The sequence below is a fragment of the Acinonyx jubatus genome, chromosome E3 (assembly GCF_027475565.1).
Source record: "Acinonyx jubatus isolate Ajub_Pintada_27869175 chromosome E3, VMU_Ajub_asm_v1.0, whole genome shotgun sequence".
NCBI classification, from domain to species: domain Eukaryota; kingdom Metazoa; phylum Chordata; class Mammalia; order Carnivora; family Felidae; genus Acinonyx; species Acinonyx jubatus.
The window spans coordinates 18,189,526-18,216,792 of record NC_069398.1 but is presented as its reverse complement, the minus strand read 5'-3'; the positions used below and the strand labels follow the sequence as shown (position 1 = coordinate 18,216,792).

The following is a 27,267-nucleotide window of genomic DNA, read 5'->3' as shown; positions in this document are numbered from 1 at the left end:
TAAGGGTCTCTTGCACGGATGAATCAGCCATCCTAATTCTCTTCTTTGGGACACCCCACTCAAGAGATCACTGCATCATCCTTGCGCCTGTGATACACAAACCATCTTCCGAAACAGACTCGTGCACCCATTGTCCACAAACTGCATCATGAGAACTCAACTTCTTCTAGCCATTACGAATTCTCCCACATGTCCATCCCACAGAACCTCACTGTGGGGTGACTCACGAGGTCCTCATTGTTGGGAAGAGAATACTTCCTCGCAAGACACCACTCAGAACTCTATGCATCCGTCACAGACACAATGGGCGAGCCACTCACACACAGAATATCACTCCTGGCTGCGGCGGGGGGACGGGGGAGAGGTAACTTCTCTGCTTTCTAGCTTTCCTCTTGACCCAAATACCCCCCAAATCCCAATCCTGATGCCTATGCCAATAACACACAATTACAATTCTAGGCTCTCTCTTGCCTCCATTTTTCCTCCCTAGTCCTTCGTCATTATTGACGTGGAAATAATACAAACTTGTCGAGGGAATCAACAGGAGTAAAGCCAAAGCTTCCCCAGGAAACAGTTTTGGCTCTGGGAGCAGAAACTGCCACACCCCTAACAGCTCCGTAACAGCTGCTGCTTCCACTGGCATCTAGCAATAAAGATTTTCAAACAGAGTCAAAGGTCAGGGCCAGAATTACCATCCTACCACGAATCACTATTTACTCTATCCAGCTTTCATGTTCCCATTCTTGGGCTCACACCACCGGAGCGAGCTGGTAAGAACTAGATGTGTGCTGGACTGACAAATGTTTATGGAGAATCGACCCTATGACAGGAGCCACAGCAGAGCTGGCCAAGGAAACAGAAAGATGGCAAGGACTCTCAAGGCGTTCAGTCTAATGGAGAATACTTACAAGTAAACAGGCGTTGCATTATAGAAAAGCAGGTGCCATGTGGACGTATGTAAGTGGCCAGGAGAGGGACTCCCAATCCATGTTGGAGCATCAGAGAAGGTCTTTTAGAGGCAGTGACCTTTGTCTGGACACCTAAAGAATCAGTAGGAGGCAGGTATACGGCAGGTGAGGCGAAAGGAGCTTTGCAGACTTCCAGGTAGAGGCTGACAGGGAAGAAAGTTCTGCGGCCTCTGGCAACCGAAAGGAGGCACATACGGCTGTAATTCGGAAGTGTGAAGAGAGAAGCTGCTACAGAGGAAGCCGGAGCCAAAGAGACCCTGAGTGGCTTGATAGCTTGAAAAGTCTCAGAACTTTGTGCAAAAAGAGCAAACACCCCTTTCCTCATGAGATGTACAAACTGGCCAGAACAACAACGTGACAGATGTGCCTTCATAGTCACTAAATACTGATTTCACAATGCATGTTACTGAGAATGCTGGGGGGGTGGGGGTGGGGGGAGAAAAAACTCCTAAGGAGTTATCTTGTAACTCATTCACAGATGCCTGCTTGAAGCTTTGGGCCCCACGACTATTCCGTCTGCCTTCCCCTTGGCACTCGTTATTTCTATCATTTTCCTACAAATGACAGAAAAGTAGGCACCGCTAGGCTGTAGGGACAGGGATCCACTCTGGAAACAGGATAAGTGCACACGGAGATAACAGGGTGGGGGTAGCAACGAAATTGAACAAAACTAAGCAAAACGTTGGGGGAGGGGGGGAACGAAAGTGTGAAAAGCAAATATAGAAAGCTCAAGGGGAGGTAAAAGTGCTTTCAGACACACACAGAAAAGGAGTGTCCCCACGTGCTCTGGCCAAACCAAACACCCCCTTTTACTCAACTGTTGAAAACAAAGAAGAAGAAAAAGCGATGAAAAAGTCACACTTTCATACCCCTTCTCGGAAGAAACAGTCAGCGGGGACAGGACAGCTCCCTGCCCTGAAAGACCTTGAAAGATTTACCCCAGATAACACAGCACACCATAATCAACCTCCAGAGGCTCTCAAAACCACTACAAACTCCGGTCTCTTCTGTCATTTCATCATCGATCGTTTCCCGTCAAGCATTGAAGCCATACCAGAGAAACCTGGACAAGGATTTGCTCCCCAATCAAAGGTGAGAAAAGCTGTTTTGAAAGCCCCCCCCCCTTTTTGTTTTTCCATTTGCCCAAGGCCTTTCCACAATTCTTTCCTCCCGGTTCCAAATGTCTACAGGTCAAGAACTTGAGCAGTCGGGTCCATAGGGGCCACGGTTGGGAGAGGGCACACCCTCCAAAGTCCCTCCAAGGGAGTCCTGAGTCTCCCTAAGCGGCTCCGATGGGCTCTGATCGCCCCTTCCTTATTTACTGCCATCAGGCACTTGGAGGTGGACGGTCGGTCGGCAGCGGCCGGGCGACCCGGAAAGGCTGAGAATGCCGCCCCCCAGAGCACCGCGCCCGCCCGGCCTCGGGCACACCAGTTAACCGAGTTTTCGCCCAAGGCAAAGCCCCGGGAGAGGTGGGGAGGCCCGGGGAAAGCTTGGGTCCAGACCCCAGGGAACGATGCTCAGCGGGGCCGGGACAATGGGCGGCGGGGACCCGCGCGGGGGGCGTCCCGGGGTTCGGGCGGCGGCCCGAAACTGGCCGCCTGGCCGCTGCTTGGCGCAGCCCTCGTCCCTGGCCCGCAGCGGACCCGGCGCGGAGCGGGCGGGCGGCATGGCCGGAGCGCGGGGCCCCGCGGGGCAGCCGGCCCGCCCCGGCCCGGCCCGCGCCCAGACCCCGACCCCAGGTCTCCGGCCCGCGCGCTCCCGCCCGGCTGGGCTCACTCACCTGCCCACGGTCTGGTTGGCCCGCTGTTTCCTGCGGTTTAACTGCTCTTCACGGCGGCCGCGCCAGCTGCGGCCCGCGGGTCTCGGACTGTGCAGCTCGGGGGACGGCCTGGCGGGACTACATTGCTTCCCGGCCGCCGGCAGCAGTGGGGGCGATGGCGGCTGCTCCGGGGCCGGAGCCCATCCCTCTCCGCCGGGTCACTTCCAGCGGCGCCACCCGCCGGGGGGCCGCGGTTGAAGTGTTTCTTCATGGCGGCGGCAGCGGCGGCCCGCGGGGCTCGGGCCGGGGAGGTCGGGGGACGGCCTGGCGCAGATACATCGCTTGCCGGCGGAGACAGCGTTGGCGGCGGCGGCGGCGGCGGCGGCGGCGGCAGCGGAGGCTCCTCCTCCTCTCCCTCCCGGGCCGGAACATCGCCCTCGCTGACGCGGGGGACGGCCTGGCGGAGGTACGTCGCTTCCAGCCGAGGCGGCGGCGGCGGCGGCGGCGGCGGCCGCGGCGGCTCCTCCTCTTCCTCCTCCTCCTCTTCCTCCACCTCCTTCTCCTCCCAGGCCGGAGCAATTATGCCACAGGGGTCTAGATACTTGGGGGTGTAGTGAGGGCAGTATCGTGAGCAGAGACATGTATTACACACCTGGAAGCACGAGGCTCGAGTGTATTTATTCATTCGTTCCACAGAAATTATTGAGCGTATCCGTTGTGCCAAAGCGTTCTTTTTTGAATGGTTGGTGGGTATTCAGTTATTGGGAACACATGATGAATAGGACTGACGTGGCGTCTGACGGCAGCACCACCTCGTCGGAAAAGACAGGAAGCAAATAATTCCCTGTGAAATACATAATTACGGTTTTGTGTTGAGTGCTGAGAAATACGGCATGCCATTCGAGTTTGTAATTTAGGCAATAACGTTGAAGCTGAGATCACAAGGCTGAATGCAAAACGGGGATATAGGAGGGTGTTGGGGCAGAGCAGGGGAGTGCGAACTGTTAAAGGAATGGATAGAATGCCCTTGAAGCTGGGGCCACTAGGGAATGTAGGTGGGGAATGCCAAGGTTTTGGGTTAAGGCTCGCACTTTTTGTAGGTTCTTGGAGACTAAGCATAGTGATTTAAAACATGGACCTTGGGGCCAGGCTCTGTCAAGCTGATCCTAGCTCTGCCACTAAACCATTGTGCATCAAGTTTCTTGATCGGGCTCTGCTTCTGATGCTGTGTCTCCCTCTCTTTCTGCCCCTCTCCTGCTCATGCTCTATCTCTTTCTCTCAAAAAATAAATAAATGTTAAAAAAAAATTAAGAAAGAAAGAAACCACAGATGCTCACGTCCTACTCTAGACTCACGGAAGCAGAATCTGCTGGGATAGGTCCTGGGCTATAAAGACTGGGCGTGTTTGCCATCGGGGCGCATTTCATTGAAGCTTCTTTTGCACTGGCCTTTCCCTCATGTGAAAAAAACATGCAAAAAGATTGTGAGAATCCGTAAGTTAGTGTTTTAAGACATGTTGTAGGTCTCTCTCCTTCAAGTTCCGTGGTATCTTCACCGTAATGTGTTAAACCCTTCAATCTTGTCAAAAGATCACGTTATTAAATAGGGATTCCTTGCATGAACCGTGGGCTGTCTGTCGTCTGAGTTTTGAAGTGGGATAACAATGGTAACCCACCTTCGGGATGTAAGGATTCAATGAGATCACAGACACGAGGCAGTTAGCACAGGATCTGGCACAGCGTGAAGCCTTCAATAAATTGTTACTACTGGTTTTGATTTCCCTCCATTCCGAACACTGTTTGGTTGAAGTTACAGTTACTGAATATGTCATCCCTGTGGATCAGGCTGGTTCCCCCCGCCTCAGGTTACGGCCATAACAGCCCTAATTTAACACAGGAGCCAGTTAGCTTCCCAGGACTCGTGCGGTTTTGTTACTTCTCTTGCAGGTTGTTCCCTCCTTCCTTTCAGAGCCCTCCCGGGGATAGTAGTGATGTGAACGGTGTCAGACGGCTGTCGGCAGGATTAAATGTGGCGCGCTCCACACAGTGCCTGGCACATGGCAGGGGTCGAAGACTGGTGGTTATTATCAGCACTGTCCCAGTTGTCATCGTCAGTGCCGTGACCATCAGCATGGGCCTGTGCTCTCAGTCCTGCGGTCCTACAGTGAGAACTCTTCTGAGTGGACATTCTGGGCTTATGCTTAAAAATTCCATGGGATTCCGCAGGTATTTTTCCAGCGCTTACTGTGACCGCTAACTCTCGCCACTACCCATCTCCCCTCTCCTTGTCTTCTCCGTCCTGTGCTGCCCGCCCAAGGCAGTTCCCTCTGTTGTTTACCCCTGACCCCCTCTCCCCAGACCCTCCCTGTGTCCTGGGAAATTCCCACTCCTTAATCGCCAGCCTCGTCTCTTTCCTCAGCCTCTCCTTAGCCATCTCTTCCCTCTCTTTGCTTTGACCCTGGTCCTTCCCCGGGGATATCCTTTTTTGAAGTCCTCTCAGATGGTGCCTCTGTTTTCTCATACCCCGGGGTATGAGATTTCAGGATCAGGGGTGCAAGATTTGTGTCCTTGTTCTTTGACCCCCCCCAACCCCCTGTTTCTTTGAGATCCATGGTCCCCAGGTGCAGCACCCTCTCTTCCTCCTCATTACTGTTTTCTCCTGGTTATTCACCTGATCCGTGGACGTCTTGGGTGCCTGGCCCACAGTCCTCCTGTCTGTGTCGACCTTCTTGCCATCAGCCGAGTCGGCTTCACGGTGCGTGTGGAGGACCCAGGCTACGCACAGGGCACTCGTTTCCTGGAACGCCTCGTCTGTAGTGATCACCTCTTCTCATCCATGTCTGTCACCATCGCCACGGTGGCACCCTGCGTTTCCGCCCTGGTGCCGCGCCGCCTTATGCGTGAGCAGCGTGGCCTCTCTCGACCCCGATCTCTGCTTTCCACCTTGCTTGGTCAATTATTTCTGCTATGTCCTCAGGGTGTTTTTCCTTAGGACCTGAGGGGTTTTTTTTTTTTTTTTCTGTCCTTTAGATGCCCCTCTAGGCTGGTATCTCTGAGTAGAGCTTAGAGTTTCCCCTGAGATGGCCCCCTGAGAAGGACAATGGTGGGGACAGACTTGTAGGAGGTGAGGGAGGGAGCCCTGTGGATGTCTCTGGAAACGGTGTCCCAGGCAGAGAGCAGGGAGGGTAGGAAGCCCCATGGAGGGAGCAGGCCTGACTTGTTCCAGGAAGGACCAGGCCAGCATGAGGGAGAAGGAGGAGGGCTGAAGGGGTCTTAGGGACTTGTGGTGGTGTCCGATGGAGAATTTTGAACCGAAGAACGAGGTGACCTGACTTGGGTTTTAATGGGCTCACTCTAGCTTCTCTGTTGAGAGCAGCCTGTAGGGAGCAAGGACGGAAGCAGGGAGATCAGTTAATAGGCTGATGGAATATTCCAAGACAGAGGTGCTGCTGTCTTGGGTCAGGATGGTAGCACTGGAAGGGCTGAGAATCGACCAGATTCTGGGTACGTTTTGAAGGAGGAGGTGATGGGATGTGTTGACAGATTGGATGTGGGTGAGGCCAGTGAGTGAAAGAAGAAGCCAAGCCCTCTGGCTCATCTCAGATGCGGCTCCCACCAGGAGGCCCCTGACACCTGCAGACCAGGCCCAGCCCCTTCTGTGTTCTCTGTGCGTGTCCTTGGCGGTGGTCAGTCCAGCTGCGGCGTAGGCGTAGTGTTGAACGTTTGTCTCCCCCCCGCGAGAAGAAAGGTGTGGGGAATGACCGTGTCTGCCTTAGCCACGTGCCTGCTAGACCGATTTCTCAGGCGGCAAAGTGACGAGGAACTGAATGCCGATGCTCAGGGCTGCACTTCCTGATGAGGTCTCAACATTCTGCTGTTCTGTTTCACTGGATTTGAGTGGTCTGTCTGTTTTAGATACCAGGCCAGGGGCTGTAAGTCTGAAATCCTGTTGTAAAAATTACAGAAGTTAATCTGATTTCAACCGAATCCAAAAATGTCCCCCTTGAGGTGCAGGTGGGTCACAGGTCACCTTCCTGGAGAGGCGGCATTTTCCCAAGGGCCTAGGCCTTTCCAGCACACGGGTTGCATCTTTGCAGCCGTGCCCAGAGAGCAGCGCTTGAGAGATTGATCTGAATATTTGAAGGTGGGGGCTGCTGCTTTCCATCCTCAGAGAAGATGTGTCACTTTAGAATTAGAATATTCTGGTGAGGATAAATTAGCTGCCCAACTTGCCCATCAGGAAGGTCCCGTAAATCGTGGATTTTCTGCAACCCTCTCCTCATGTTTTCAAAAAAGCAACAATTTAAATTTTGGAAAATATCTATGAAAAACAATGATTTCAAATCTAGAATACTATTTTTTTTAATGATTATGTTTTTAAGATTTTTTAATTTTTTAAACATTATTATTATTATTGATGTTTTATTTATTTATTTTTGAGGGGGGAGGTGGAGGAGCAGAGAGAGAGAGGGCGAGAAAGGCTCCATGCCATCTACGTGGAGCCCAGTGTGGGGCTCGGTCCCACAAACCATGAGATCATGACCTGAGCCAAAATCAAGAGCCAGGCGCTTAACCAACGGAGCCACTCATGTGCCCCTAAGATTTTTTTAAAATTTTTTTTGTTATTTTTTTAATGCTTATTTATTTTTTTCAACTTTATTTTTTTTTATTTTTGGGACAGAGAGAGACAGAGCATGAACGGGGGAGGAGCAGAGAGAGAGGGAGACACAGAATCGGAAACAGGCTCCAGGCTCCGAGCCATCAGCCCAGAGCCTGACGCGGGGCTCGAACTCACGGAGCGCGAGATCGTGACCTGGCTGAAGTCGGACGCTTAACCGACTGCACCACCCAGGCGCCCCTAATGCTTATTTATTTTGAGAGAGAGCGTGCGCGAGCGAGCGAGTGTGTGCACGCGGGGTTAAGGACGGTGGCAGAGAGAGAGGGGGAAGGAAGGAATCCCAAGCAGGCTCCACTGTGTCAGTGCAGAGCCTGATGCGGGGCTTGATCTCACAAAATGTGAGATCATGAGCTGAGCTGATACCAAGAGTCGGATGCTTAACTGACTGAGCCACCCAGATTCCCCCCCCACCCCCAAGATTTTGTTTTTAAGTAGTCTCTACACCCAACGTGGAGCTCAAACTCACAACCCTGAGATCAAGAATGACATACAGTTTGAGCCAGCCAGGTGCCCCCTAATGGTTAATTTGTTAAAGGGCAAAAGTGAGTACTTTTCCCCAACTGGTTAGTCTAATTTGAATATACTGTACATATAAGTTTTTGTCTCCATTGTTTTTGTTGTTGTAATGGCTGAACAGTATTCCACAATGTGGTTTTAGTTTATGTGACTGTTCTTCTGTTCATTATTTGGGTAGCTATGATTTTGCTATTAAAACGGGGCTGCGATAAACATCTTTGCATGTGCATTTCAGTTTTCCAGTGAGATGGATTTCAGGGGAGAAGCCTTTGCAAAGTGGTCCTCGAAAGAGGTTGTGTCCGTTTCTGTTCTCATGGTAAAAGAGATGCTAAATACAGAATATTCTCAGTCTCTTAAATTGTTTGTCAGCTGGCAGGTGGCTAATACCTCTTAAAAATTTTTATTTTATTTTAAAAACTTTTATTATACTCACTAGTAAGACTGAGTATTTTTATTAAAAAAATTTTTTATGTTTATTTTTGAGAGAGAGAGAGAGCAAGCGGGGAAGGGGCAGAGAGAGGGAGAGAGAGGATCCGAAGCAGGCCCTGTGCTATGAGCACAGAGCCTGACGCGGGGCTCGAACTCACAAACTGTGAGATCATGACCTGAGGCGAAGCCAGACGTTCAACCGCCTGAGCCACCCTGGCGTCCTAAGACTGAGCATTTTTAGTTCTTCACTATCTCTGATATTTTTTTACATGAGCCTTTCTCCTTATCATTTTCCTAACTGGGTTTTTGGTTTTTTGTTTCATTTATGTTTTTATTGGTCTGTAAGAACTTGTCACATGTATGGTAGTAGTCCTTTTCCTACGTACGTGTTCCATTACTTTCTCTCAAACAGTTGCTTGTCTTTAAGATTAGCTTGTACCATACATTTCATGATGCAGAAATTCTGAATCTTTATGGTGCCAAATCTGACAGTCTAACTTTATGGCTTGGGGCTTTTGGGTAACGTTTTATGAGACCATTTTCAATCACTGCCTTTTCTTTTAGCACTTGTATGGTTTTGGCTTCTATTGCTTAGAGCATTCATCTATCTTTATAATTTTGTATGTTATAAGTTAGCAGCTTTTGTTCCTACACTGTCCGTTGATGGTCTGTATCCTCCATTGATTTGAAATATCACTTACATACTAAATTCTTATGTATACTTTAGCACAGCAATGCGTAGATCATTCTTGACTTCCAGTTGGAATTGCTTTTTTCATTTCGATGCCTAAACGTTTTGACTTGCGAAGTGTTAGTCGTGACTTGCCAAGAGCTCCTCTAGCTTGGAGTAAAACAGGGTTGTATCAGGGACTAGCACAATCTCCTTAGTTCATTTGAGCAGCTGTACTCCAGGAAGAAAGAAAAGAAAGCGATACTAACCAAAGCATGTGTTTGAGTCCGTGAAAGCAATAGGTTTTCAGGGAGTCCCACCCTGGAGACTTCTACATACTTCTCATTGGCCAGAATTGGGCAGGTGACCTCACCCCTAGCTGCAAGAAAGTGAGGGAGGGGAGGATTTCTCACGGGGCAGATTGATACCTCAAACAAAATGGGGGTAAGGAGGAAAGGGTAAGTGGATATTGAATGGGGAATATCCCCCATCAGAGGGTCAGTTATATCGCTCATCTTTCTTGTTCTTCAGAATTTCCCCAGGTATTCTTAAGAGACAGAGGGAGAGGGGAAGGAAGAAAATGGAGGTGGGAGAGCAGGGGTGAGAGGGTGATGATTTATAAAATAAAATGCTCAGGTCTTTAGTGTTCAGTTTGATGAGTCTTAACAAGTGTATATGGTTGACTCTTGAACAACATGGGTTTGAACTGCACTTATATGTGGTTTTTTCAATAAATGCAGTACAGTACTCTAAACGTATTTTCTTTTTGATTTTCTTAATATTTTATTTTTTTTAATGCTTATTTATTTTTGAGAGAGAGAGCGTGCACGAGCAAGGGAGAGGCAGAGAGAGGGAGAAAGAGGATCCAAAGTGGGTTCCGCACTGACAGCAGAATGCCTGATGCGGGGCTCAAATCCACGAACCATGAGATCGTGACCTGAGCTAAAGTCAGACACTTAACCAACTGAGCCACCCAGGTGCCCCTCTTAATATTTTCTTTAGCCTACTTTATTGAAAGAATACAATATATAATAAATCTAACGTACGAAATACATGTTAATCAACTGTTAAGACTTCTGGTCAACAGTAGTCAATTTGCAGTGAAGTTTTTGGGGAATCGAAAGTTATATTCAAAGTTTTGATTGCACAGGAGGTTGACACCCCAACCCCTGTGTTGTTCAAGAGTCAACGGTATATCTGTGTACCACTGCCCAAAACGAGATATAAAATATATCTGAAACTCTAGAAACTTCCCTTGTTATGGCTTTCTAATTAGTCTCCTTACCCTCACCAGTCATTTTCTGGTTTCGAAATCTGTGGTAGATTAGATCTGCCTGTTTTCAAATGTCATAGAAATGGGGTCATACAGTATGTATTATTTTGTCTTCTTTCACTCAACTGTGTTCCTTGAGATTCATCCGTGTTGTTTGCGTTATCAAAGATAAAGCCAGGGGCGCCTGGGTGGCTTGGTCACTTGAGCACCTGACTCTTGATTCCGGCTCAGGACATGATCTCACGGTTTGTGGGATTGAGCCCCATGTCTGGCTCTGCATTGACAGTGCAGAGCCTGCTTAGGATTCTCTCTCTCTCTCTCTCTCTCTCTCTCTCTGTCTCCCCCACCCCCTGCTCCTCCTCTGTGTGTGCATCCACGCACACACATAGTCTCTCAAAATATATAAACATTAAAAAAATTTTTTTAAAGATAAAGCCAGATAGTAGTTCACGTGGTGAGGACAGAGTTTAATCAGTAATTAACTATTCCAATAAGGAAAAGAGTCCAGAGTGAATGAAATTCAACTTAAATTTGTACAGAGGAGATTTTAAAGAGAGAATGAGGGAGTAAAGTTGGGGGTGAATAAAATCAGAAGTAAAAAATTACAAAAGCCAGGAAAGGTATTGGTTCATGTGAAACCACCTGGATTTGCTCACTGGGAGACAGGGACCTGATCTTTCAGTGTTGGCTAGAAGAAACAATGGATGCTTTTGGCAGCCTTGAGTTTTCTTGGGCAGGCACTAAGGGGTACCGGAATCATCCTAGGGGTGGAGCCTTGAGCTGTTAAAGTCTTCATTAGTGTTTGTTCGAGTCTCTATACAGTAAGTCAAGGTTGAAGCCTAGTTGAGAAGAGGGCTCGAGGAACCTGGCTAGAGTTTGGTCAAGGAAAGAGTCTTTGTCAGTGTAAAGTAGTTTGTTCCTATACATGTATGAATACACCATGATTTGTTCATGTGTTCTCCAATGATAGGACATTTGAGTTGTATCGAAGTTTTTGGTCATTGCAAATAGGCTACAAGGGACGTTCTTATACAAGTCTTCAATTTCTCTCAAACAAATGTCTAGGAATAGAATTGCTTAGTCACAGGGTGGGTATATATTTAACTGCTAGACTAATTTCCAAAGTGGCTTATCGCTTTGCACTTCCCACCAGCAATATATTGAAACTCCAGTTGCTCAACATCCTTGTTAACATTCTGTATTGTCAGTGAGGGTGAAAGAGCATCTCGTTATGGGTTTAAGTTGCATTTCCCTTCCCTGGTGACTAATGATCTTAGGCATCTTTTTGTGTGCTTATTGGACATTCCTACATCTTTTGTGAACTGTCTGTTCAAGTCTTTTGCCCATTTTTGTTGTTAATGGTTTTTGGTTTTGACTCATTGGAGTTTATTATATATTCTGGATAGGAATTCTTTGTCAGATAGATATATTGTACAAGTACATACATGGGTAGGAAAATTCAAATTGAAAATATTGACAATAGCATCCAAAAACCTAAACTGGGTAGGAATAAATATAATGAAAGATGCAAAACACCTTTACACAGAAAACCTTAAAACGTTGTTGAGAGAAATTCAAGAAGACTGAAATAAATGGGAGATATGCTTTGTTCATACATTGGAAGATTTGATGTTTTGAGATTCCTGTTCTCCCTGACTTGATCCGTGGAATCAGTGCAATCACCGTCAAAATCCTAGCCATCTTTTTTTTTTTAGAAGAAATTAACAGATTGTTTCGAAAACGTATATGGAAACGTGAAGGGTCTTGAATAGCCAAAAACGTCTTCAAACGAAGAGCAGAGTTTAAGAACTTAAACTGCTTAATTTGAAGACTTGCAGTAAAGCCACAGCAATCAAAGTCTTTGGCATAAAGACAGATCAATGATACAGAATAAAGAGTCCAAGAAATAGACCAAACACAAGTACTGTTGGTTGATCTTCACCCAGATTGTCAAGCCAATTCACTGGGCGAAAGGGACGTCTTTTTTTTTTTTTTTTAATTTTTTTTTCAACGTTTATTTATTTTTGGGACAGAGACAGAGCATGAACGGGGGAGGGGCAGAGAGAGAGGGAGACACAGAATCGGAAACAGGCTCCAGGCTCTGAGCCATCAACCCAGAGCCTGACGCAGGGCTCGAACTCACGGACCGCGAGATCGTGACCTGGCTGAAGTCGGACGCTTAACCGACTGCGCCACCCAGGCGCCCCAAGGGACGTCTTTTTAATGAATAATTCTGGGTAAAGTGGATAGTCAAGTGGAAACAAAATGGACCTTAGCCCCTACCTCGTTCTGTACACATTAATTTGGGATGGATCATAAACCAAAATATAAAGCTAGAACCATAAATCTTTTATATGAAACCATGAGAGCATATGTTGACAACCTTGAGGTAGGCAAATGTTTTGGATACAGAACAAAAAAAAAAGCACTAATTACAAAGGAAAAATGGATGCACTGAGAAAATGAACAGGCAAGACAGACTGGGAGAAAATATTCAGACTACATGTGCTTAAATGTTTTATTTTTTCCAAAAGAACTTCAGCATTATTCAGGCCCATGACATCCTGTTACTATATTCTGTATTAACTGGGTTTTTTGTTTGCTTAAGTCAGATATGAGACATTGTACCATGGAAACTTTCTGATTGACTTCTCCTACTTAACTCACCCTCTTGTGAGTGTTGGTTCCTTTTTCATAAATGCCTTGCCCACTAGCCAGTGAGTACTTACAGTGGAGGCAGTAGATTTTAGATCATATTAATCCTTGTAAAGTAATTGGGTGTTAGCTGAAGCCAAAAGGCAATACCAGTAGCCTCTGTTGGGAAGAAACGATAGCCTGTGAGTTAATGGAGGCTCAGTTTTGTTTTGTTTTTTTATCTGATTCAATACTTAAGGCCTTGTGGATGTGTGAAAGACTTGTCCAAAGTAAGACAATGGAGAGTGGGGGTGGGGTGGGGCAGGGAGAAACCAGGCTCTAGATTAAAGCTCAGCACCCTTCCCACCCTCCCCCCCACAACACGCTGACACAGAAGCTGGCCCTGATTCATAATTTAGTGGCTGTGCAGGCCTAGGTCTCTTTATTTCTGCTGCTCACGGGTCCACTGCTCTGGGGTCAGAGTTTTCTGCTCAAAGGCATGGATGTGCAGAAGCTCTTCTGCTAGGCACGTGTTCACCAGCCTGGGGGAAAGATGGGGTTAGGAAACGGTAGGTGGAGGCCTGAGTCGCGATCCCAGAATGTAGGGTGATCAGGGAGACTGGAGGTGTCTCCCAGGTTGTGTCGCCAGGACGTGCGGACCAAAGAGGAAGAGGGCCTAAGTGTCAATAACAGGGGCCACGAAGGCGGCATCCTTGGGGTCGTGGTTCACCGTGCGGGGCCGCACTGGTGGGGGTTAGGGAGTTAGGTTGAGGGGAGTGGCCAGGGTTGTGGTCCCGGCGCTGGGGTCGCGCTGAGTGAAGGGCTCCCGGGGCCTCACCGGTGTCTTTGAAGCAGCGGCTTCCCCTCGAACTTGGCCGACACCACCAGGACTCGGAAGCTGGACGCGCAACGGTTGGGAGTCGTGTCCTCGACTTCCTATGGGGAACAACGGTGTGGGGAGTAGGAAACCCGCCCCTCAGGCCCTGTTTCCCCCTCGTTGGGCGAATCTAGACCGCTCAACTCACCACGTGCTCTGCCTCAAGGTCCCGCTGCAGCTTCTCCCGGAGGTACTCGGCGCTGAGTTCCATTGCGGCAGCCCAGAAGGGGCGGCAGCCCAGCGGGGATGGAATCCCAGCTCCCACGTAGCCACACCGCTTCCGCCCTTACTGACGCCACTTCCGTCAGAATCTCGACTTCCGCCCTTACTAAGGCGTTTGTAAACCCGGCACTTCCGCCCTCACGCAAGTCCAGCTTTCCAACAGTCCTAGGTTTCCGCGCTTACCATCAGCCAGCCAATCAGAGTCAGCCCAAGGACCGAATCGGGCGCTAATAAGTGCCCGCCGCCTGCACAGCAGCCCGGGTCCCGTGGGCCGGTTTGGACACCCTAGCACCAGTCAGTCAGGAGAGGGTGCGCGAATCTGCATTGCCGTGGCCTCTAGGGTATCTCGGGATCGCCTCCAAACGCTTTTTCCGAGACAGGCATCTTGCGGCCCTGGCAACTCAGTCCTCCCTAAGGTCATAGGCTACAGCAATCAACCCACAAGTCCCGATGGGCCCTGGGGGGGACGCGGCGAGGCCCGGGCGCTTCTTCGGCGTCTATCTGCTCTACTGCCTGAACCCTCGGCACCGGGGTCGCGTCTACGTGGGGTTCACCGTCAACCCTACTCGTAGGGTCCAGCAGCACAACGGGGGCCGCAAGAAAGGAGGGGCCTGGCGGACCAGCGGGCGCGGGCCCTGGTAAGAGGGAGTGGATTGCTGTCTGGAGCAGGGCTTCCAGGGAGAGGCGAGGCTCTGAGGAGAGGCCTGCCGAGAGGGGCGGGGCCAAGCCAGTGACAGTGGGCGGAGCCGGTGCGGTGGCTGAGAGCAGGGCCGGGATGCGAGTTCCTGGTGCAATGGCACCAAGGGTGGAGGAGCACGGTGGGGAGGCGGGGCCCTGTGAAACTCGGCTGTGGGACTAAGAGGCAGGGATTGAGTGAGAAGGGGACTGAGGATCTAGGGTTGGTCCGGTGACAGCGGCTGATGAACAAGGCTGGGGTTGTATCAGAGAGAGTCTGCAAGGGAGAGGACAGGGGGAGGGCAGGAGGCGAGGCCTGTGCTGGAGGCGGGGCCTGAGGTTGGCAGGTGGGAGAGGATGCACCTTCGCGAAGGGGGCGGGGCCTCGCGGACTAGGCTTGAAGCCTGTCATGAGGACTTCACTCTCAGGTAGGACTGGGGGTGAATCATGGCGAGGGGGTTCAGCTTGACGCGGGGTGAGGCGGGGGGCTCACAGGCCGCGCCCTCGTTCTTTTCCCCAGGGCGATGGTGCTTATCGTGCACGGCTTCCCTTCCGCCGTGGCCGCCCTTCGGGTAAGAAAGGAGACGGGGACGGTGGGAGAATGGGCTGGGGCTTCGGGCCTTCCCCTGGCGGCCCCCTTCCTGGGGCGTCCCTGAAGCCCCTACTCTCCGCCCGCAGTTCGAGTGGGCCTGGCAGCACCCGCAAGCCTCCCGCCGCCTGGCTCACGTGGGCCCGCGCCTGCGCAGCGAGGCCGCCTTCGCTTTCCACCTGCGCGTGCTGGCGCACATGCTGCGCGTGCCGCCTTGGGTGCGCCTCCCGCTCACCGTGCGCTGGCTGCGCGCCGACTTCCGATGTGACCTCTGCCCACCGCCACCGCCGCACATGCCGCTGACCTTTGGGCCTCCGCCGCCCCGCGCCGCGGCCCCGAAGCGCCGCGCCGGACCCTTAGCTGACCTGGAGTCCGAGCCTGACCAAGATGCCGAGGCCTGCTGCGCCCTGTGCGCGCGCTCCTTCCAGGTGAGCGGCTCCACCTGGCCTTCAGGGTTCAGACGACTTGGGATCCAGCTGTTTATTGAGGGACCGGGCAGCCCACTGACACCTTTTGCCCTCGTTTCTCAAATGGGGATGAGCCTACTTGCTGCCATTCCTCAGAATCAGTACCCTCCTGCTCAGGGCCTGTGCCTTTCCCCTTTGACTGTAAGGCTCTTCCCTAGACTTTCGGTCTTTATAAAGTGCCACCTTCCCTTTCTCCATGAAGTCTTCCTCGGCTCTCCATCTAAAACTGCAATTCTTTCTTGTACACTTCCTTGCCTTTTTTTTTTTTTTTTAACCTAAACACTTATTGTTTAACATGCTAGGTGTTTTATTCACCTCCCATACAAGGCCAGGTCTTGTTCACTGCTGTAGAAAAGGGTCCGGGAAAACAGACAATACATATTTAACAGATTAACTGAAAGGATGGGCCTGACTTCTTCGGAGCTCTCAGGAAATGTAAATTGAGTACCTGCCATTCAGAGATTAAGTGACCTGCCTGAGGTCGTTAGCTGGAAGAACTATAGGTGTGGCTGCAGTGGCCGTGCTGTTTATATAATCACTGCCCATGGGGCGGCCGGGTGGCTCAGTCAATCAGGCGTCCGAATTCAGCTCAGGTCATGATCTCGCGGTTTGTGAGTTCCAACCTGGCGTTGGGCTCTGTGCTGACAGCTCGGAGCCTGGAGCCTGCTTCGGATTCTGTGTCTCTCCATCTGTCAGCCCCTCCCCTGCTCATGCTCTGTGTCTGTCTCTCAATAATAAATAAACATTAAAAAAATTTAAAATATATATAACCACTGCTCATGCTGAGAGGAAACTGATTAGCTTGGTCTCTGTGGGCAAGTGCTGTAACCTCTCCGTGCTTCAGTTTCATCTATAAAATGCAAATAGCAGTAGTATGTGCCTCACAGGATTGTTTGATGCAAAGCCCCTGGAACAGTATCTGGTCCATAGAAATTCTGAGTGTTTAGCTACATCATTCCTCCCGCTTTTCTCTCTTCCCTGCCTACCACCTCTGACAGGATGAAGAGGGCCCCCTGTGCTGCCCCCACCCTGGCTGCCGCCTCAGGGCCCACGTGATCTGCCTTGCAGAGGAGTTCCTGGAGAAGGAGCCAGGGCAGCTTCTGCCCCTAGAGGGTCAATGCCCTGGGTGAGTCCACCACCCCTGCCCCAGCCTGGCCTTTGGGAAGATGGTGTCGGTTGTCCAAGTCCAGGCCCAGGGCAGCCGAGTCCTTATCTTGGCACTCAGGGCCTAGCCTGGAAGAGGCTTGTGATCCTGACTGTGTCTCCTACCAACTGCACCCCTTGGTAGCTGTAAGAACTCACTGCTGTGGGGAGACCTGATCTGGCTGTGCCAGATGGGCACCGAGGAGGAAGAAGAGAACTTGGAATTAGAAGAGGTGAGAGGTGGCTTTGGCCCCAGCCTCCCCCTCCCCCGCCCCACCCCCCCAGGCTGCCTTTGACCGGTCCTCTTGTTTCCACAGGAACACTGGACAGACATGCTGGAGACCTGATCCTCCGCCCACTGCTTGTTTGTGCCACTCCTGTGGGTCTGGGCGGTTTTTACTTGAGCACAATAAAGAGTCTTGAGTTAACGGAACTTCCTGTTGTTTGCTGGGGGCTGGAGGCAGAGGCCCTGCCAGTCACTGGGGCCTGAAGAGAAGAGCAGAGGCAGGGAGAGGCTGCTGGCCTGTGTGGATGAGCCTCTCCTCTTTCTGGAGGCCCGGGTGCCTCAGGTGTCCCTAGCACGCTTCTGACATCACACAGTGCTTTGCTTGGGGGACACGCTCTTGACTCAGAGCCCATCCAAATCCAGTGCCCAGCTTGACTCTGGACTTTAATACAAATAGGAAGGACAGAGGCCAAGAGTGCGGTGGAAGGGGGAGGGGGATACTCTACCCCCATGGGGCCCCGTGGCTCTCTAAGCCCCAACTCCTTCTTGTCTCTGTCTGCAGAGCCCCTTCAGACCCAGTGAGAGAAAAGCACCTTCTGGGGGCCATGGTTCTTTTACCAACCATGAATGAATCTCCATGAAATCCCTTGGGAATCATGAAGCTGGACTCACTCCCAGGGTTATTAGACTCGGCATTCTTCCTCCCTTTTCTGCTCCACCCCAGACTCTGTCATGCTGCCCACCCACATTGCTCTGTACTGGCCTTGCTGTCAGAGGTCAAGAGTAACAGTTTTTAGAATCCCTGGACTGCTGGGGGCCTGTGCGCCACCCCCGGCCTGAACCTTTGGCATCTCCAAGACTGGCCTGGAGCCAGCCAGGAAGGTGAGTGACCCTGCTCACGGGAGTGTCCCATTTTTCCTCTCCACCCTACCCCCTCTCAACTGGCTGGATCCATTAGAAAAAGCTGTTGGTTGGCCCGCCCTGCAGGGGTGGAGTTTGGAAGGCAGGTCAGGAGCCAGGATTACAGCTTGAAAAAACCCCCAAAAGACAAAAATGAAAGCTTACTGGGCCCTGTTGTCAAGATTCACTCTTATTTTCTGCATGCTAAACCCGTATCTTGGATTTTCGGGTCAGTCTAAGCTTGGCTCTGGCTAAGGTGCTGAGGAGGGGAGCACAGGGGGGCCCTCCCACTCTAAACTCCACCCTTTCCTTCCTGGAGGACGGCCAGATCCCAGTGCTAGCTCCAGAGACCTCCCACTTTGGACTTAGAAACGCTTCAGCTCAGAAAGCAGTTCTGTACTCCCCACAACTGCACCCAGTAAGCCACAGCACAAAGGAGCCACAAGGCCAAGATCCAGAGAGGTGCGGTGAGTGCTGGGGTGGGCTGGGCTGGGCCAGACCTCCCTTACTTGGCGTCGCTAGCTCCTCTCTCTCCAGATCCTCTCTCTCTGCTGCTGCCTCTGATGGCATGGTATCCTTGTGCTTTCCCTCGGGAAAGCAGTCTGCCAACCGCAACCCGGTACGAAACCCCCTTCCGTGACTCCTCTCTTTTGCTCATCTACATCTCAGACTTTAGCCCCTAAAAGAAGCTCAGTTGCTCAGCTGGCTGTGTTTATCTCTGAGCCAAGATGGAGTGTGGTGGGACAAGTGGGGTCACAGGCTGGCCTTTGGGATGTTTCCACATGTGAGGGGCCCAAGAAGCTCCAGGGGATGACACGGCGAGGAGGCCAGTGCAGTAGGCCAGGGGCTGAAGCAGGTAGTAGTATGAAAAAGAAAACAGGCGGGGACTTAGGACAGGCAGCCTCTAGAGTAGTTTTCTCAAGTGCACACTGGAGTCTGGAGAGCTTCCCAAAAACTGGGATTGGGCCCCCAGAGTGATTTAACTGGTTTGGGGTGTGGCCCCAAGCTCTGGGATTTTTCAGGCCCTTCAGGTGAAGGTGCAGCCGGCGTTGTGACCCTCTGCAGGTTACGTGTGGCTTTGGACCCCAGCCCCGGCCCCTCGCTAGCCTTGTGAGTGGGGGCAAGTCACCCAGCCTTCAGTCCCTTATCTTAAAGCAAAGGTTTCAGTAGATGGCATGTTGTGATGTTAAGGGAAGTAGGCTGCACTCTGGCCCCTGACGCAGCGGCATGGAGCTGGTCCCGGACACCTCACGCCCACCACTGCAGTACGTGAAGGGGATCCCTCTCATCAAGTACTTTGCCGAGGCACTGGGGCCACTGCAGAACTTCCAGGCCCAGTCCGATGACCTGCTTATCAGCACCTACCCCAAATCTGGTAAGTGATGAGGGCCACCCACCCCTCTCCTGGGCCACAAGTCCTGCGTTGGGCCAGCAGGGGGCCACCCGCAGCCCTGTCTGCCGCCTCTTTCTCTGCTCTCCAGGCACCACCTGGGTGAGCGAGATCCTGGACATGATCTACCAAGGTGGCGATCTGGAGAAGTGTCGCAGGGCCCCCGTCTTTATCCGGGTACCCTTCCTTGAGTTCAAGGCTCCAGGGATTCCCACAGGTGTGCAGTAGGGCTCTAGGGCCACGTGGAAGGGAGGGAGGAGGCAGGACTGGGCTCTAGCTCGGCAGACCTTTCCCTGCCCACGGCACAGGTATGGAGGTTCTGAAAGACACACCTGCCCCACGAATCATCAAGACGCACTTGCCCCTGGCCCTGCTCCCTCAGACCCTGCTGGATCAGAAGGTCAAGGTGAGTGGCAGAGGAAGCCATCCCAGTTTTGGTCCTGACAGGAAGGTCTCATCTTAAGGGGGGAGGCTGTCTGCCCCATCCTGTGGTAGAAGTCGGTGAAAGTGAGCCTCCTCTGTGCAGAGCTGTGAAAGGCAGTCTTCTCTGCAGGCCTCCCCAGGCCCGCAGAGGAGGGGGCTGGTGACAGTGGGGCACGCCTGGTTCCAAATCTGGGTGTGGCGGCACTGAGGGGATTAGATTAGCATCAAATAGGGTTCCGGGGACACAAACAAGTCAGCCTCTAAGCCAGTTTCCCCTCTGGTCAGACCAGGGATAACTTCCCTCACAGGGATGCTGTGAAAGGTGGAACATCCAGTGCCTGGCTCGCTGTGTGGTGATGATGCGTGGGTGTGTGTGTGTGGGGGGGGGTCGTCTGCCCCTCCAGGTGGTCTATGTTGCCCGCAACGCAAAGGATGTGGCTGTCTCCTATTACCACTTCTACCGCATGGCCAAGGTGCACCCTGACCCTGACACCTGGGACAGCTTCCTGGAGAAGTTCATGGCCGGAGAAGGTGGGGCTCAATCTGGAGGAAGGAGTGGGGTGGAGCTGAGCAGCGGTCAGTCAAAACTAATGCCAGCTCTGTGTCCCTGCCCCTGCCCTTTCCCCAGTGTCCTACGGGTCCTGGTATCAGCACGTGCGGGAGTGGTGGGAGCTGAGTCATACCCACCCTGTTCTCTACCTCTTCTATGAGGACATGAAAGAGGTGAGGTCACCTGCTGCCACTTCTCTCCAGAGAGCCAAGAAGCCCACAGGGACCTGCCGAGGCCCTCTCAGCCACCTTCCCCATGGCAGCCCCCACGTCAGTCCCCGGGACCCCCCCAGCCTGCCTTCCCGCCCGGGACATGGAGCTGCGGTGCCACCCGGGGGGCAACACTGTAGGGCTCGTCTCAGACCGGAGCGACACCTCGCCACCCACTGGCCATTTGCTGCTGCTGTTCTCCCTGGGGCCAGAGTTCTGAGAGACGACTGTCCCTGCCCTCACCCGTTGGGACCCAGGCAGAGCTTGTTACAGGGTCAGAGGGCGGTGGCAGTTAATGTGCCTCCAGGGAAGGCAGGCCCAAGGAGCTGGGGCTGGGAGGGCCGGAAGCGGAAGCGGCCAGGTCCCCCAAGGGGTTGGGAGGCCCCCTTTTGTTTGCTCAATGAGCGATCCCAACCTCTACTGAAGAGCCCCTCTGCTGCTCCAGAACCCTAAAAGGGAAATTCAGAAGATCCTGGAGTTTGTGGGGCGCACCCTGCCAGAGGAGACCGTGGATCTCATCACCCAGCAAACGTCTTTCAAGGAGATGAAGAAGAACCCCATGGCTAACTACACCACCATACCCCCTGACATCATGGATCACAGCGTTTCGGCCTTCATGAGGAAAGGTGAGCGCCCGGGCGGCTGGCCAGGCGGGGAGGCAAGCGTGGAAGCAGAGCGAGAGCTGCCCGAGCCACCCGGGGCTGCCTCTGCCGCCAGGACGCACAGCCACGCTGCCCTTCTTCCTCGTGCCCACAGGCGTCGCGGGGGACTGGAAGACCACCTTCACCGTGGCCCAGAACGAGCGCTTTGACGTCCACTATGCAGAGAAGATGGCGGGCTGCAGCCTCCGCTTCCGCACGCACCTGTGAGTGGTGCTCCCCGAGGCACGCCCGCGGCCCCGCTGCTGTGACCCAGCCTGACCCCGGGGTCGAGAATAAAATTCTGTTTGTGTTAACACCCTGAGTCTCTAATGCGAGCAAAGAGCAAACCTCAACTGAAACTAAATGCCTGCTGGGACCAGATGCGGCCATCTCCTCCGCGGCCTCCAATTCCCCAACTTGTCCTGTCAGGAGGAGGGGGAGAAGGGCCTGGAAAAGCAAAGCCAAGGAGACATGGGCAAAGGGGAACAATATTTATTTGATCACAAAATCTTCTGTTGCACTCCCCTGTGAGGATGGCAGGAGATTTGGAGTCTGCCAGCCCACTTCACTTTTTCTTGGGCTCCTTACAAGCCACCACGTACCTCTGGGCCACATTGAGGGGAGGGGAGTAACCATCCGCATAGGAGGTGTCTTCAAACAGGACTGAATAGTCATCCTGGGGCTGCAGTAGGGGGCAGACAGGAGGGGCTGGTCGGAGACCCCCAGACGAGGCCCTGTGCCGAGAATGAGCAGAACCTCTGGGGCTCCCAGCCTCTCCTGTCCCCAACCTTGCTCAAAAAGTCTAGATGTTTGAACCTAATCCCTGCTAGGACGGAGTTCTTTTCTCAGCAACAAAGAGCAAGCAGGAGGGAGACTTACTGTCTATATGGGGAGATCCTACATAGAGGATCTGGTGCCTTTTGAGGACCCTCTGTTAAGGGGATCCAGAAAAACCCAGAGGGCAGCAGGCAGGAATCCTGGAGGAAGAGGGGAGAAGGGCCTTTCCCCCACCATGAGGTGAAGGGTGACCAGCATGAGGGAGCGCAGCTGGGGACGGAGAAAGGGCCCCGGCACGGGCCTTCCCATCTCAGGGCTGCCTGTCGAAATGCGCAGGTGAGGTGAGACTAGGGGACTCGTGGGTCACATTCCACTCAGGGCCTGCTGGGACTCTGAAGGTGGGAGAGGGGTTGGCTGGCACTGCCGTAGGGGGCAGGGCCGGAGGGCAGCTGCGGGGAAGTGTGAGCAGGAGACAGGGCAACGCACGGGACCCTCCTAGCTCAGAGAGGCTGGAGGAGGTGGTCAGGAGGGGAGGGAGGTAGACAGTGACCCCATGACTCATGGGGTCAGCCCAGTCGTCGTGTCCTGTGCGGTCTCTCCCGTGGGGGCTGCTTACCCGTTGTGGGGGCGTGTGGATCAGGGCACGGTAGAAGCAGGTGGTCTGGGGATACAGGGCCAGTACGAGCTGCTCCTTCTGAAATAAGGCTTCAGGGTCCGTCTCGGGGTTGGCCTTCCACTGGGGCAGTGGGATGATGCGCCGCCGGCTCAGGGTATGTCTCCTGGGGGATTGGGGGGCTTAGGTCAACCCGCGGCCAGGCGGGGGCTCCTTCCCAGCAGCTTCCATGGTCCCGCCCTGACCAGCACACTCACTCTTTGCCTTCTTCGTCGATGTCATCTACCTCATACCTGGCGAACAAAAGGAAAACGGTGGATGCAGGGAGGTGCGCCAAGTCGGGGAGCCACGAGCGGGGCAGGGAAGGGCCCAAGGAGCCTGCTCCACACACCGTCCCAGTCCCCACAGGCACCCCGAGGGAAGCCCTTCTCCCATCCTGCACGTGGGGGAGGGGCAGCCGCACAGGTGTAACGGGAGCCCAGACGGAGGCATGGGTGTCGACTCACTTGTTGGTGGCATGGCTGTAGCTGACGACCTCGGCCAGGATCCACTGCTCGTCCCCATCCACAGCCTTTACCCGGGCAGCCACCTTGTCTCCAGGTTTGGCCACGTAGTCGCCAGAGGCTGGAATGGCCCCACAGAGGGGCGGGGGCCTGAGGGTGGGACAAGGTGTTAGGTCCAGCCCCTCCCACTTATCAGCTCCCTCCACCCCGGGGCCTGCCCTCACTTGTCACCAGGCTTCCCGATCCACAGGGGCAGGGTCATGGCCGACTGCTGCAGCAGGGTCATCAGCACCCCCCTGCGCATGGTCTTCCGAGGGGGCTCCGAGTCATTGTACAGGCCCGCAATCTTGGCCGCTGTGGGAAGGAAGCGAGCCCCTGAGGCACCGGGGTCAGGGCGCCTCCCCCAGGCCCACCCGTGCACTGAGCTGCCAGTGGAGCTCGGCCTGGAACCCCAGCTCCCGAGTTAGCAGCAAGGGCCCAGATGGGATCCCGGCCCCTTCCGCCAGATGCCCGCGGAGAAACACTTGCGGACTACTCTCACGGACCGGTGAGATGCCGGGTCAGGGGGGTCCCTTGGTGTGAAGGACGAAAGAGGGCAAAAAGGGGGGCTTCTGAGATGCTGGTCACATCAGATGTTCAGTCAGTGAAAATTTCACAGAGCTGTGTGTACAATTAGGTGTGCTTTTCTACTATTAGAATGTGCTGTTATTCCACATAAAGGTAAAAGAACTTTAGGTTCCTTAGTCAGACCCTTGACCTCCTCAGGCATGGCGCCACACACCCAGTCAACCTCACACAGACCCCGCTGGCGGTGTGACACGTTTGACGGGGAAGGCGACTGCCCGCTGTGGGCTCACTGAATGTTACGGTAAGAGAGGTGGGAGGGCCGGGGCGGCCTGAAGGGATCTGGAAGCCAGCACCTGTGTAAACTCCATCCTAGAACGGCCCTCACAGAGCAGCCAGGGTTTACGACAGAAAGAAGTGCGAGTGGAGGTAGCGGGCAGGAGGCACCTGCCCAGGCCCAAGAGGAAGCGAGCATGGGTGGGGGGATGAAACCTTCCAGGTCTGCACAGGGACGCTGGGGAGCCCCTGCCTCTGAGCAGGGGAGCGTCTCCATTCCCTCCCAGACCCGGGCTGCACAGATGCGCTCCCCCCATCGGAAGTCCATGGAACGAGCACACAGGGCTGAGGCTGCAGGGAGCCGTGGCTGCTGCTCTCAGAAGCCTCACTCAGCCTGGTCAAGACGCATCTCCGACTCACCGATCCGCCTTTCCTCCAACAGAGACTTGATTTCTGCTATCTTATCTAGAGCTTTCCGGAGGATACTGAGGGTGGGGAGAAGGGAGAGAAGGCGTCAGGATGAAGCACAAAGCACAGACTTCCGTCTCTGCTTACAGCAGGCTGGGTAACTCAATCAACCCTACTGCCAAAAACTATAAACCCTAAGTGCTTATTTATTTATTTCTTAATGTTTATTTTTGACAGAGAGAGACGGAGGAGAGGAGAGGAGACAGAGTGAGAGTGGGGGAGGGGCAGAGAGAGAGGGAGACACAGAATCACAAGCAGGCTCCAGGCTCCGAGCTGTCAGCACAGAGCCCGACGCGGGGCTCGAACTCAGGAACTGTGAGATCATGGACCTGAGCCAAAGACGGACGCTTCACCGACTGAGCCACCCAGGCGCCCCTATTTATTTGGTTTGTTTATTTATTTTAATTTTAAGTAATCTCTACACCCAACGTGGGTGGGGGGTCCAACCTCCAATCCCAAGATCAAGAGTCACACGTTCCACTGACTGAGCCAGCCAGGCACCCGTGTTTTTTTCATTTTAAAAGCATAAAAGAACTGGTAAGGTAGTGGGAGGAAGCAGGCCAAAGAATCCAAGAGAATCGCAGAGAGGCAAGCAAAGCAGAGAGAACTGCATCTGACAGGGCCGGAAGAAAGCATGTTACACGTCTGGCTGCTTTGAACAGTCTGGAGACTCGCGGTGGAAGTTAAGGCTCAGGGTCTGCCCACGCTGGGACGTGTAAAAGGAGACACTCCAGAGGATCGTGGGCAGTCCTCTCAGCTCAGAGCAGGGGTATGGGTAGAAGGAATCTGTCTCCAAAAGGCCACAGCCCCAGTAAACCTCTGGAGTTAACTTACGGGGTTCCAGAGTGGTTGGGGCCCAGGCAATCCAGCCGACTGGACACACTTCTCGCTGGAGGAAGATTTCTTTATCCTAGATCTTGAGGACTCTTCCCCAAAAAGTATTTCAATAGGACTAAGCAGCACAGACTCCATTTTGGGTCATTTATTCTCCTCTCCCATAGCTATTCCTCTAGTAAACCTTTAGTAAATGCCCCTGTAGTTCTGAAGGCCTTCATTTAGCAGGAGGGAGACAAGTAAGAACACAGCACGATACAGCCTCGCAGCTGTGTCCTGCTGGGTCCCAGGCTCTCGTGGAGCTTGTCAGGCAGATGGAGTGGGGCAGTCCAAAGCAGGGAGGGGTGGACATGTCACCTGATATGCCTGCAGCATCACAGTTCAGCGCGGCAGGCACAGGACACAGGGAGGGCTCAGCCAGGGCCACTGCAGGCCGGGAGCACTGGGACACAGGGCAGTCAGGCACCAGGACAGGAGGGAGTAAAAGCCAGGAGGCCAAAGGGAACCTGGGAGTCTGACCATTGCTGCTGGGCCTGTCTGAAGAACACAGCTCTATGCAGTATGTCCTAAACTGTACTCTGTGAGACATTAATGGAGTGGGTCTCAACCACATCAGAATCCCCTGGGGAGCTTTAAGAAAAAGAATCCCAATTGTTGTGAACAAGAGCCATAAACAGATGCCAAAGCTAAGAGACAGCTTGACCTGGAATATTTACATAATCTCGATGATCTCCCATAAGAGACTAACTACACAATGGAAAACGGCCATAACCCTGGAAAAAAGTGGACGAGACCTCCTTCCTATGGAACAGGTCAAGACTAGAGCGCCACCTCTGGTCTGCAGCCTGGAACAACATCTATGCCGCAAGCGCCCGCAGCCAACGGTCAGCTGTCCAGGGCCCCGCACCTGGTGCGGAAGGACCGTCTTCAGACCACAAGTCATTCTCTCCTCTGGGGACCTGCCATGTTAGCCTGGGAGTCGTTCAGGCCCTTGGGAAGCTAACCTACACCTCTGCCTGCGCCAGCCGAGCCAGGGCTAAAACCATCTTCCCCAGCCGGAACTCGGGGTGGTTGGAAGCCACTGTCTGTGGCCAAAGTATCACTGAGGAACCCATCCCTCCCACTCTTGCGGAAGGCCTTTTGCACTAAGGCTAGAAAATAATTTGTTCCTGCCTGGGAATGGCTGCCTATTTCTGGAAAGTGAAATCTTTGATCTTGTTGCCCTCTGACCTCTGCAGCCAGTGTGCAACCTCAAGCCCTTTGAAAAAAAAAAAAGAAAAAAAAAAAAAGAAATTGTTAAATGAAGACACGGGCACTTTTCCATTTTCTGCAAGCAGGAGGATGAAACCCAGCCGGGGGGCAGGAAAGAGCATGTGGAGGAAAGAGCAGCAGCATGTTAAGGAGTCAGCCAGCGGCGTGTCACGGGACTAACTCCTGACGCTGGCTCTTGGCGCCTCTTCAGTTTCCTGAGGGCTTTAATTAATCTGCTTGGAGATGTATGGGTGGAGGAGAGTGTCGCGGGAACACACCGTGACATGTGTTCCCCACCCAGACTCCCAGACGCGGAGCCCCCCATAGGCAGGGTGGCACTTCGCCCCCTCATGGGCTCCCGGGCCCAGCACGGCACCCGGTGCTGACAAGGACTCAGAGTCTAGTGAATAAATGTATGAACGTTTGACAGTCTGAAAAGTAAAGTGGCAGAACTGCAAGAGGCTGGGCCTGAAATTAGGAAATAAGCTTCTAAGTGTTTAACTCCCAGTGCGTCGATGGGAGAGAGGAGCCCACACCAGACTGGTTTCTGAAGCAGTCACTTTCCCAGCAGTTAAGCTTGGAAGGGCCGTTTGCCTTTTACTCTCTAATGTGCGTGTCCCTCTAACTCTTGTCAGCCCAACTCCAGTGCAGGTGAGCGGGAAAGGGCCTGACTAGGGCCAGATGACAAACTTGCACATCAGGGAGAAGAGGCGGTGGGGAAGGGTGGGCTGGAAGGCCGG

The 27,267-nt window shown here is 53.1% G+C and overlaps 5 protein-coding genes across 20 annotated transcripts in view; 2 read left to right on the top strand and 3 right to left on the bottom strand.

Annotated features, from left to right (window-relative positions):
* LOC128313647 (uncharacterized) overlaps nt 1-3,454 on the bottom strand; it is a 61,611-nt gene extending 58,157 nt beyond the window's left edge. For all 6 annotated transcript variants that reach the window (XR_008294625.1, XR_008294624.1, XR_008294623.1 and 3 more), the window contains exon 1: nt 2,752-3,454. Coding sequence is in view for 3 of the 6 variants with exons in the window: in XM_053213343.1 (XP_053069318.1) it covers nt 2,789-3,415 (627 nt within the window). In the remaining 3 variants the exon portion in view is untranslated. The remainder of the gene's footprint in view (nt 1-2,751) is intronic.
* Nucleotides 3,455-13,152: 9,698 nt separating this feature from the next.
* Nucleotides 13,153-14,089, bottom strand: BOLA2B (bolA family member 2B). Its single transcript, XM_015062232.3, has 3 exons — nt 13,955-14,089; nt 13,768-13,865; nt 13,153-13,471 (listed from the first exon to the last, which is right to left on the bottom strand). Exons 1-3 carry the CDS (start codon nt 14,015-14,017, stop codon nt 13,372-13,374), a joined length of 261 nt encoding a protein of 86 aa, XP_014917718.2. The 5' UTR covers nt 14,018-14,089; the 3' UTR covers nt 13,153-13,371.
* A 377-nt stretch (nt 14,090-14,466) lies between these two features.
* SLX1A (SLX1 homolog A, structure-specific endonuclease subunit) lies at nt 14,467-17,987 on the top strand. 4 transcript variants are annotated; one of them, XM_027053122.2, is made up of 7 exons: nt 14,467-14,666; nt 15,224-15,275; nt 15,382-15,720; nt 16,758-16,885; nt 17,048-17,135; nt 17,220-17,281; nt 17,691-17,987. In XM_027053122.2, the coding sequence occupies exons 1-6, from the start codon at nt 14,479-14,481 to the stop codon at nt 17,247-17,249; spliced, it is 825 nt and encodes a 274-aa protein (XP_026908923.1). In that variant the 5' UTR covers nt 14,467-14,478; the 3' UTR covers nt 17,250-17,281; nt 17,691-17,987. The 4 variants fall into 4 exon arrangements, 3 of the variants coding, with proteins under 3 accessions (XP_026908923.1, XP_026908924.1, XP_053068932.1); XR_008294485.1 differs by lacking the exon at nt 17,691-17,987 and having other exon boundaries at nt 16,985-17,135; nt 17,220-17,330; XM_027053123.2 differs by lacking the exon at nt 17,691-17,987 and having other exon boundaries at nt 17,220-17,330.
* A 202-nt stretch (nt 17,988-18,189) lies between these two features.
* On the top strand, nt 18,190-21,555 carry LOC106966152 (sulfotransferase 1A1). Of its 7 annotated transcripts, none has more exons than XM_027053121.2 (8): nt 18,190-18,490; nt 19,228-19,403; nt 19,510-19,635; nt 19,727-19,824; nt 20,246-20,372; nt 20,470-20,564; nt 21,046-21,226; nt 21,357-21,555. In XM_027053121.2, the coding sequence occupies exons 2-8, from the start codon at nt 19,256-19,258 to the stop codon at nt 21,467-21,469; spliced, it is 888 nt and encodes a 295-aa protein (XP_026908922.1). In that variant the 5' UTR covers nt 18,190-18,490; nt 19,228-19,255; the 3' UTR covers nt 21,470-21,555. The 7 variants fall into 7 exon arrangements, with proteins under 7 accessions (XP_026908922.1, XP_026908921.1, XP_026908919.1 ...); XM_027053120.2 differs by having other exon boundaries at nt 18,190-18,495; XM_027053118.2 differs by having other exon boundaries at nt 18,191-18,490; nt 19,220-19,403.
* A 162-nt stretch (nt 21,556-21,717) lies between these two features.
* Nucleotides 21,718-27,267, bottom strand: part of SGF29 (SAGA complex associated factor 29) — a 31,520-nt gene continuing 25,970 nt past the window's right edge. For both annotated transcript variants that reach the window (XM_053212956.1, XM_053212955.1), the window contains 6 exons: nt 24,395-24,459; nt 23,359-23,488; nt 23,138-23,284; nt 22,889-22,924; nt 22,635-22,797; nt 21,718-21,923 (listed from right to left, as the gene is read on the bottom strand). In XM_053212956.1, coding sequence (XP_053068931.1) covers nt 21,807-21,923; nt 22,635-22,797; nt 22,889-22,924; nt 23,138-23,284; nt 23,359-23,488; nt 24,395-24,459 — 658 coding nt within the window. In that variant the 3' untranslated portion in view covers nt 21,718-21,806. The remainder of the gene's footprint in view (nt 21,924-22,634; nt 22,798-22,888; nt 22,925-23,137; nt 23,285-23,358; nt 23,489-24,394; nt 24,460-27,267) is intronic.

Bases quoted from the DNA above. Each gene is read 5' to 3' on its own strand.
- BOLA2B (XM_015062232.3), bottom strand. From the start codon at position 14,017: ATGGAACTCAGCGCCGAGTACCTCCGGGAGAAGCTGCAGCGGGACCTT. The intron at 13,866-13,954 runs GTGAGTTGAGCG...TGTTCCCCATAG, and splicing joins ACCTTGAGGCAGAGCACGTG to GAAGTCGAGGACACGACTCC. The intron at 13,472-13,767 runs GTGAGGCCCCGG...TCTTTCCCCCAG, and splicing joins CCGCTGCTTCAAAGACACCG to GCTGGTGAACACGTGCCTAG.
- SLX1A (XM_027053122.2), top strand. From the start codon at position 14,479: ATGGGCCCTGGGGGGGACGCGGCGAGGCCCGGGCGCTTCTTCGGCGTC. The intron at 15,276-15,381 runs GTAAGAAAGGAG...CTCCGCCCGCAG, and splicing joins CCGCCGTGGCCGCCCTTCGG to TTCGAGTGGGCCTGGCAGCA. The intron at 17,136-17,219 runs GTGAGAGGTGGC...TTGTTTCCACAG, and splicing joins AGAACTTGGAATTAGAAGAG to GAACACTGGACAGACATGCT.
- LOC106966152 (XM_027053121.2), top strand. From the start codon at position 19,256: ATGGAGCTGGTCCCGGACACCTCACGCCCACCACTGCAGTACGTGAAG. The intron at 19,404-19,509 runs GTAAGTGATGAG...TCTGCTCTCCAG, and splicing joins CAGCACCTACCCCAAATCTG to GCACCACCTGGGTGAGCGAG. The intron at 19,636-19,726 runs GTGTGCAGTAGG...CCCACGGCACAG, and splicing joins GGCTCCAGGGATTCCCACAG to GTATGGAGGTTCTGAAAGAC.